This window comes from Elephantulus edwardii, unplaced genomic scaffold (assembly GCF_000299155.1).
Source record: "Elephantulus edwardii isolate Elephantulus edwardi_28Jun2011 unplaced genomic scaffold, EleEdw1.0 scaffold00029, whole genome shotgun sequence".
NCBI lineage: Eukaryota > Metazoa > Chordata > Mammalia > Macroscelidea > Macroscelididae > Elephantulus > Elephantulus edwardii.
This window is the reverse complement of record NW_006399779.1, coordinates 10820894-10831352: the sequence shown is the minus strand read 5'-3', so window position 1 is coordinate 10831352 and position 10459 is coordinate 10820894. Positions and strand designations below refer to the sequence as shown.

The 10459-nt window shown below is 37.0% G+C and overlaps 1 protein-coding gene across 1 annotated transcript in view; it reads right to left on the bottom strand.

Annotated features, from left to right (window-relative positions):
- Positions 1-10459, bottom strand: part of QSER1 (glutamine and serine rich 1) — a 57406-nt gene that overhangs the window by 13893 nt on the left and 33054 nt on the right. The window contains exons 4-6 of the mRNA XM_006883735.1: positions 3435-3757; positions 2361-2477; positions 951-1084 (exon numbers count right to left, since the gene is read on the bottom strand). Of these exons, the coding sequence (XP_006883797.1) occupies positions 951-1084; positions 2361-2477; positions 3435-3757 (574 nt within the window). The remainder of the gene's footprint in view (positions 1-950; positions 1085-2360; positions 2478-3434; positions 3758-10459) is intronic.

Sequence of the window (10459 nt, the reverse complement as noted above, 5' to 3'; positions counted from 1 at the left end):
ACATCATGCTTGGGAGGGTGGAGGGACAGCGCAGGAGAGGAAGGCCCTCTATGAGGTGGATTGATTCAGTGACTAGGATAATTGGGATGGGAGTGTCAGAGACGGTGCGAATGGCACAGGACAGAGCAGAGTTTAGGGCTGTTGTACATAGGGTCACTATGAGTCGCAAACGACTTGACGGCACATAACAACAACAACAACAACATGGAAAAGACATTATTTTACATATGTGACATGATGATCATTCAGAAAGGTTGTTCTAATTCCAGGTCACAAAGAACTGATTCAAATCTTTTGTCTCTACTATTTCTACTATACATAAGTGACGAAAAACATGTTCAGGGAAAGACGAAATCCATACCATCCAAAGATGATCAAGATTTTCATCGTGTCTACTTCATTACTTCAAAAGCAATCATTAATTAAATCAGGTAGTGCATGAGGTGCTGCCTAGTGATACTATAACAGAAATAATAGAAGTGGTTGACTGTAACAAACAATAATATATTTTCTCACAGTTTGGGAAGTGAGAAGTCCAAACTCAGGGCTGGCCAGCCCTAAGGAAAGCATTCTGTGTTGGCTCTCAAGGAAGGTCTTTCTATCTGTGTTTTCTGCTCCTAGGCAATCTACATATGGCTCAGTATCTCTTCTTGGCAACTTATTATTTTTTTTCTTTTCTCTTTTGTATTTAAAAAAGAGATTGATTCAAAATACACCTTACACTAATCCTACCTTTAAAGACAGCCCATTTCCAGACAGGAGTCAGAATCATATATATGGAGATTAGGATTTAGAATACTTATTTTTAGAGAGCACAATTCAACCTATGAAGTTTTCAGATTTGTATGTAATAATACATACAGCCAACTTTCTCTAATTTATTTCTTGGTACAATAATATTACTAATATTAAGCCTTCCAATAATTGGTACATAAAAAATTAACAAATACCTGATAGTTTGTGAAGGTTTGTTTCTTGGCTTCTTGGAACATACTCTGACATACTCCTTTTTGTTTGTATTTTCAATGAACTTCACATATATTCTTTTGTATTTATTCTTTGCATCTCCAAAATATCCAAGGTACTAAGGAAAGAAATAGTCTGAATTAAATAATTATATAAGCTATACATAATTATTATCTTTTGACCTGACTGACCATCACTGAGCCATCCAAAATGTAGCTCTGGCAGAATTTCATCCTTAATAAAAATGATCCAAATTCATTCATTATTGAAAGCCTACACAGTAAAGTCATCTTATTTGGAAAGCAGCAGATGCTAACTTATTCAGAGCTACTGAACAGCTACATAAATGCAAATGAGTAACTTCTATTAGTCTTCTGATAAAGCAGCATATCTGATCAACAGAATAATCAATACAAGAACCTTGAAGGCTGTATGAATATTTTATAAACTAGGTCTTTTACTTTTCTAAAAATGTTAACAGTATATAAGAATTTAATTTTAGGCAGAGAAATTGTAAAAAAAAAAAAAAAGAAATATAAATTTAAATTACATGACACAACCCTGCTTGCTGAAACTGTGGAGGACCTGAAGCACCTGCTGCAGAGGGTCAAGGACTGCAGCCTCCAATATGGATTGAGGCTCAATGTCAAGAAGACAAAGATTCTCACCACTGGGCCAATTGGCAGCATCAGGATGGATGGTGAAGAGATTGAGATTGTTCTCAACTTTAGTTTGCTTGGCTCCACAGTCAACACTCTTGGCACCGGTAGCCAGGAAATTAAAAGGCATATTACTATGGGAAAGTCTGCTGTTAGGGACCTCTCCAAAGTACTGAAGAGCAATGGTGTCTCTCTGGGGATCAAGGTACATTGGATACAGGCCATGGTCTTTGCTATCACTTGCTATGCATCAGAGAGCTGGACAACGACTAGGGAAGATAGAAGGAGAATTGATGCCTTTGAACTGTGGTGCTGGAGAAGAGTATTGAGGGTACCATGGACTGCTAGGAAAACAAACAGATTCATCCTGGAAAGGGTTAAACGGGCTACTCCTTGGAATCAAGGATCCTGAGGCTTCATCTAACATACTTTGGACGTGTTGTAAGGAGAGACTGGTCCTTGGAGAGGGACATCATGTTTGGTTAGGGTGGAGGGAGAGCGCAGGAGGGGAAGGCCCTCTATGAGGTGGACGGATTTAGTGACTGGGGTAATCCGGATGGGTGTATTGGAGATGGTGCGACTGGCACAGGACAGAGCAGAGTTTAGGGCTATTGTACATAGGGTCGCTATGAGTCGCAAGCAACTCGATGGCATATAACAACAACATATATTACCCTCCTAGAATCATCGTAAAAAAAAAAAGGAAAAAATAATGTAATTAGGAGTTTTACTTACACTATTTGTAGCAGCAAATTCTCTTTGCCCATCTCTAATTTCAGGAACAAACTTCTGCAATAAAGCTTTTTGTACTTTCCAAATAGCTGGGGGTTCTTTTCCCAATTTTAAAGCCTCCTATAACCAGTAGAATTAATTATATCTGTAAATAGTGGCTTCATATTTTAAATTCATAAAATCTCAGAACTAAAATTAATTTAAAAATTCTATATATATTATCCTTTGCATCACTAATCTAACTGAACAACTATAATAATTCTTAGAAACTGGTTATTTAGCCTCTGTTCACCAATAGGCAAAGTAGCTCAGTACCTTTTGTACAGAGCCAAAAGGATTAACGTGTTTCTTATATATTATTCATGTAATTTTTAATACTGTGTGGAGCTCTGGTGGCCTACTGGTAAACAATTACACAGAGAACCTAATGGCGTGTGGTTCAAATTTACCAGTTGCTCCATGGGAGGAGGATGAGTAATCTCCTATGCAATTTACAGCCTCTGAGAACTCAATAACACACAATAATATACTAAAAAAAAGAGACTAGAAATAAATGCTAAAATATTAAGTACTGTTCATTGTGATCCTAGGAATATAGATTTAAATGTTACACTCTTTATTGCATTTTTTAATGCCATGTTAAAAAAAAAACCAAAAAGAAAGAAAATATAACCAGCTAACCAAGAAAAAGAAATTTTGCTTCTCAAAATAGATTTTTCTTAACCATAAGTTCTTTTACATGGAATTATGAAATTCTACTCCTGATTTTATCTTTGGAAATTAGGAAATACATCTAATTCTTACTTTCATGTAATAATCTAATTATTTCCTTTAAAGTTTTTAACTGGGTAAGTAACCATCTTCAATAAACACCTTCTAAAGAGTTGAAATTGTAAAAATATTATTTTAAGCCATTTAAAAAATATCTACTATCTACTAGATTGAGTTTATTATCTTACTATTTTAGATAACTTGGAAAAATTGTAAAAACATAACTTTTAGCTGCTGAAGCTAAATGCTATTGCAAAGGCTATTTATAGGCATTCCAAACGGATCTTTACATTTGTCAAAATTCACCTTAAACGCCTCTATGTCTTCTATCTTTACCACAAATTCATCCCGTTCTCGATATTGGCCTTCTCCTCCACTTTCTGTGTTTTCTTCATCTGTACAACCTTCTATGGCAACGGTGTCTTGTCCTTTCGCAAACTGTTCTGAAGGAAGGTCATCATGTTCAACATGTTTTGGGGGTTCAGTAGCATTTATATTTTCTGGGTTATTTACTATAGATGGAGTAGAGTAAGGAGGTTCTTGCTTAGCAGCACCCACAGTGGTGGAAGAAGTAGTAACCGTACCAGTAATACTGGCAGTTGGGCTAGTAGTTGCCACCTGGAGGGCTTCTGAAACTTAAGCAAGCAAATGTGAATCAGTAATGTGTGTCATTTACTTATTTTCAGTAAGACCTGAAGAGTTAAAAAGCCCCCAGTGGTTATTTTTGCAATTAAATTTACTGAAACAGCTCAAAACTACAGCATGATATTAAAATGGTTAATATCAAAGACTCAAGAGGAGCTGCATGTAAATGACAAATACACTGAGCAACTCAACAACTGAGGAATAAAAGGGAATTTCCTCACTGATAAAGGGTATTTACAAAACCCCCTACAGACTGAATGCTTTTCCCCTAAGATAATTAACAAAATAAGGTCATCTACTCTGAATCACTTCACTACAAAGGAGTGTACTTACTACTTACTTACTACTAAAGATTTGTAAGGATGTTAAGGGATTGAGGATGGACCATTAGAGCTATAGATGATGCAATCATGTATACAGAAAATCCTGAAAAACTATATCAACAAACTAATTTCAGTAGGATATAGGATTTAGGCATCGAAATTGTTTCTACAGACTAAAAATGAACAATTAGAAAGCATCAATAAGAATAAAAAGGGGGAAACGTAATAAATGTGTAAGGTTTTTACTATAAAACATTATTTTAAAGTTGAAAGTACAAAAAAAGGTTGGAAGTGAATTCTATGTTCACAAACTGAAATACTTAATATTGTGAAGATGCAATGAGCCACAGAGTCAATGCAATGTCTATCAAAACACTAGCTGCACTTATTTGTAAAAATGGTCAAGCTGATTCTAAAATTCATAAGGTAATCCAAGAAAATCATAACAGCCTAAATAAATTTGAACAAGAATAAAATTTGAAGACTAACATTTCCCTTTCACAACTTAATACACGCAGCCAAATAACAGGCTTATAAAGTGATTAACAATCCAAGGAGGAATGCATTCCTTACAACAAGGAACCATATAAAACCAGAAGGTATTTGCCAAGGGTGGTACTCAAAAGGCAAGAAAGGCTAGGAAAGAGAAAAGAAGAGAAATGGGAAATACAGAGAGGAAGTGACAAAGAGTAATGCCACAGTGTGAGGATTAGAACCAATGATACATAACTGAGTGTGTCTGAATGGTGGAATGGAAAACCTATTTGCTATGTAAACATTCAATGAAATCACAATAAAAGGTTTTATTAAAAAAACTAAAGGTAAAATAATTTTTATGTTTTTTTGGTAAATATTTTTTAATGAAAAATACTTAATACATAGCTGGTAGCAACCTAGACATTTTAAAACTAGTATAAGGGGAAAAGCCTGGTATTATGAAAGACAAATCAATAGAACATAACTAATAACCTTTTCAATAAATTGTTTTGAGACACTGTTTTGAATGATCACATGCAAAATAATGTAGCTACAACCCCTGTAACACACACTATATAAAAAAATTAAAACTAATCAAAATATAACAAGCATACATCTTTGTGACCTTGAGTTAAAGAATGTTTCTTATTCATATCACCAAATAACAAGTGAAAAAAAAGTCTAAAATACAAAATCTTTATGTTGAGCCTCCTCAAATAGCAACAAAGTACAACTTTAATGCTGTAAGTAATAACACTAAATAAAATATAAACCAAACACTAGGGAACATATTTAAATACATAATATTTATTAGGGACTTGTATGTAAAAAGAACTGTTAGACTTAAAAAATAAAAGATAATTCAATTAAATATCCCTCTCTGGTGGCCTAGTGGCAAGGAGCTGCAACTACAATCCCAGAGGCGCACGGTTCGAATCCACCAGATGCTCTGCCGGGCAAGGAGGGACAATCTCCTCCTGTACCAGTCAGATCTGATTTGACGGTACACTCATACAAAAATAATAAAATAAAAAAAAATTTAAAAAAATTAAATATCCCTTAAAATACAAAAGGAAGAGATGCTGAAGTAAAAGCTGAACATAAAATTTCAAAGGGCTGATCGAGAAGACAAAGCAAAATATTATAAGAGAATGTGCAGAGAACTGCAACTGGAGAATAAAAGGGGAAAACTCACTCAGCATTCCTGAAGCTGAAAGAACTGAAAAACAAATTCAAGCCTCCATTTGCAATACTTAAGAGATGCCAGGGGCAAAATCCTGAAGGAACCAAGATGTATCAAAAGATGATGCAGGGAGCTGCACTGCAATCCCAGAGGTATGTGGTTTGAATCCACCAGATGCTTTGCTGGAGAAGGAGGGGGAATCTCCTCCTATACTAGTCAGATCCGATTTGGCGGTATGCACACACAAAATAATAATAATAAAAAAAACCAAAAAAAAAAAATGGAGGGAATACTTGAACACCATACATCAAAATGAACTGGCTGATGCAAAAATATTGCAGGAAGTACTGTATAATTAAGAGTAAATTATAATGAAGGCAGAAGTTAGAGCTGTAGTGAAGGCACTGGAAAAAAATAAAGCCTCAGAAATTGATGAGTTATCAACTGACATGTTTCAACAGATGAAGCCCTGAATGCACTCCCCACTCTATGCTAGAAAATTTAGAGGACAGATGCCTGGCTAATTAATTGGAAGAAATTTATATCTGTTCACATTCCCAAGAAAGGTGATCTAACCGAAAGTGCAAATTACCAAACAATATCATTAATATGGTGCTCTGGTGGCCTGGTGGCAAGAAGCTGCACTGCAAACCTGAATCCAACAGTTGGTTTATGGGAGAGGGATGGGCAATCTCCTCCTGTGTGATCAATTGCCTCTGAAAACCAATCAGCAGGTCAGCCATGGATTGGTTCTGACACTATGGTGCACAACAATAATCATTAATATCACATGCAAGTAATATACTGCTGATGATCATTAGAGGACTGAGAGAAGTTCAAGCTAGATTTAGAAGAGGCTGAGATGGGCAAGGTTCAATGTTGATTAATTTTATAAAACATAATGCATAAGAATAAGTGTATGAAACACAATGTGAATGAAGAATAGTGTGAAACAAAACGTATACGAATTTTGTAAGCAAATCAATTAAAAAAAGTGAACAGAGGACGGGGTAGGGAGGAAAATGCAAAAATGAGTGAATAAAAAAATCCAACTTCTCTGTAAACTTTTTTAAAATGAGTTGGTTTCATTTCAGGTGGTACAGAATTCTGGGCATAACAAAGAATGAAGAGAACCTGACAGAATTCTGGATTGCATTTACTTTGACTGCTCAGCTAAGATCAGAAAGGCTGAGAACTGGAGATGGACTATCACAGGGTTTCTTCTTCACTGTTTCACAACGTTTCTTCTTAAATGTACAACAGGCTCCAAGACAATACTTCATGTTAACTACAGTTGGCAACAGAGGTTACAGCAGAGAATCCAGATGTTTTAAAAAGGAATGGAAGTAAGGCTCATCATTGCCTCAGTCTTATTTTTTGGCAGATTTCTTAATTCCACCCCTGGCCAGGGGCCCTTTGTCCACGGCTTTCACTTTTAGTTCCTCGAGTTTCTTCTGTTCTTTTTGTTTCTGCTTGAAAGCCTTATCTTCCTCATCCATCTCCTTGGTCTGCTTCTTGGACTGTTTCAGGGGCTGCTTCTTAGCACCTCTGTGGCCAGACATGGCACTGGCACTTTCCCCAGACCTTCTGTAAACTTTTAAAAAAAAAATAACAATAATGATGAAAAAAATGCCAGTCTTTTCACCAACTGCACATCATAGTCAAATAAATGTCACAGAAGACATTAAAAAAAAAAGGAGAGGCAGAGACACCAGGGATATCACTGCTGATGTCAGATGAATCCTGGCTAAAAGCAACTAATATCAGAAGGATGTCTACTTGTGCTCTATTGACTATGCCAAGGCACCTGATTATGTGTATCATAACAATTTATGGCTAACACTGAGAAGAATAGGAATCGAGACTTAACTGTGCTCATGTAAAACTTATACTTAAGACCAAGAGGCCACTGTAAGAATAAAGCAAGAGCCATGGTGTAAAATAAGAAAGGTATGTGTAAAGGTAGTATCCTTTCTTCGTACCTATTAATCTGTGTGCTGAGCCAATTATTTGCGAAGTTGGACACTATGAAGAAGAACGTGGCATCAGGATCAGAGGGAGACTCATCAATAACCTATGTTACACAGATGGCACAACCTTGCCTGCTGCAACTGAGGAAGACTTGAAGTGCTATGGCCTTCATAAGGATTGCATCTCAAAAATCAAGAAAAATAGAAAATTAAGCAAACAGAATACAAAACATCATGAAAAATGGGAAAAGACTGAAACTGTCAATGACTTCACCTTACTTGGATCCACAACCAACACACCTTTTGCACCAGCAAACACATGATCAGAAAACGTACTGCACTGGGAAGTGTTTGTAGTCAGACACTTCTCCAAATTACCGAGGAGTAATTATTTCAGTTTGAGGACTAAGGTGCACTTGATTCAGATTATAGTCTTTTCAATCACTTGATATGCATAAGAGCTAGGAATAAGGATGATATAAGAAAAATTGATACCTTTGAGTTGTGGTGTTGGAGAAGAGCACTGAAATTCACACAGACTGCCAAAAAACCAAACAGACATGTATTAGAGTGCTCTTTGGAGGCAAGGATGGTCAAACTGTGTCTTACATAATTTGGGCATGTTACAAAGAAAGGCTATTCCTTGGAAAGGGTTATCATGCTTGGAAACATGGAGGGTCAGTGAAAAAGAGGAAAACCCTGAACCAGATAAACTGACTGACTGTAGAAAGGGGATTACATATGTCGGAGAGGTGAGGATGGCACAGGATAGGACAGGGGTCAGATACGATCATTTATAGGGTGGTTATGTTTATAGTACTCAACAGCACCTAACAACACAACCAACCATATTATCCTGACAGAGAGTGCATCTGGGTTATATCCTTTCTCTATACCTATGCAATCTATATGCTAAGCAAAGAATTAACAACATGCTTTATACAAATGACACAATGTAGCTTGCTATTTTTGTTTTATAAATTATGATAAAAATATTTATAGCAGAACATTTACCCATCTAACAATTTTTACATGCACAATTTGGTGACAATGTGTCTATCCATAGTTTACAGCTTTAGCACTGTTCTTTTCCAAAATGTCCCACCACCATTAACAGAAATAAGTATCCTCTAGACACTGATATTTTCCCTGCATCCCACTTCTGATAATCACTAATTTACTGTGGTGTCCATACATTTTTTTTCTTATTCCATGTAAGTGAGATTATTCCATGTTTGTTACAAACTTAATTTTTAATCAGCATGTTTCCAAGGATCACCCATGATGAAGCATGTGTCAAGGCTAATTAGTTTATTAAATGACTGAGTAATATTCCCCATTACATGTACATATCACATTTTGTTCATTCATTCATTGATGGACATTTTTTTCACCTTTGTGCTCTAAATAACATTACAATCAAAACTAGTGTACTATTTTCTGTTTAGATTCTTTTTTCCTTTCCTCCATTTATTTTTATTCATTCATTGTTGCAGATTTTCTTCTTTCTTCCTCCCCTAAACCACTCTATAATGTACCTCTTGTTCTAGACTGTGTCATACACAGAATGCCTATTCATATATTCCTTTGGACAGTCCTTTCTGTTACACACACACACACACACACACACACACACACACACACACACACACACACATCTATGATTGGGACTGGTAAGACACATGGCTGTTAGTTGTTAGGTGTTTTTGAGTCAACTACAACTCATAGCAACCCTATGAACAACAGATGAGAACTCTGCACTATCCTGCCGATCTCATGCTCGAGTCCATTGTTACAGTGACTGTGTCAGCTTATCTATCTCACTGTGAGTTACTATCTCTTTTATGGACCTTCTATACTTTCCTTCATGGACCTTCAACCTCTACCAGCATGATGGCTTTTCCAAGGACTGGGACCCTCCTGATAACATGCCCAAAGTATGTATGAAAAAAAAAAAAAAGGACATAACCCGGCGACTCATCCTGATTTTAAACCATATAACATCCCCTTGCTCTGTTCAAACAACTGCTTCTTGGAGTATGAACAGGTTTCATATGAGAAAATATAGTGCTCCAGAATACCCATCTGTCCAAAATTTATGAGCCATATAGTCAACTGATTTTGCATAGTCAATAAAACACAAGTAAGTATCAGTCATGTAGTTCGAATCCACCAGATTCTTTGTTGGAGAAGGAGGGACAATCTCCTCTGTTCCAGTGAGATCTGATTTGACCAACCACACACATACACTTACTCACCACCCCCCCCCCCCGCCCCACCTACCCAAAGAAATCACAAGAAAATAAGGTATTACCAGACTGAGATTCAGGAAAGGATGGATAATAAAAAAGGTAAACCTACTGTTTGAAGCTACTTCTGTCCAGGGACACTTGTGCCTGAGAAAAGAAAACCACTGGAGTCTATAGCTTGCATCATATGGGATGCACCCTAGAGACCCCAGAAAATCCCAGATCCAGCGAGGCATCTCTCAGAAGCAGAAGAAAATCTTCTATGGAGGTCAAAATATACCTTTCTAATTAAAGTGATTTCTCTAAATATTTAAGATATAAGTGTTTAACCGTCGTGGCCCTCTGCCCGGGGCGGGCTGCCCTCCCCTGCCCGGGGCGAGCCGTCATGGCCCTCTGCCCAGGGCGGGCTGCCCTGGCGGGCTGCCCTCCCCTGCCCGGGGCGAGCCGTCATGGCCCTCTGCCCAGGGCGGGCTGCCCTCGGCCC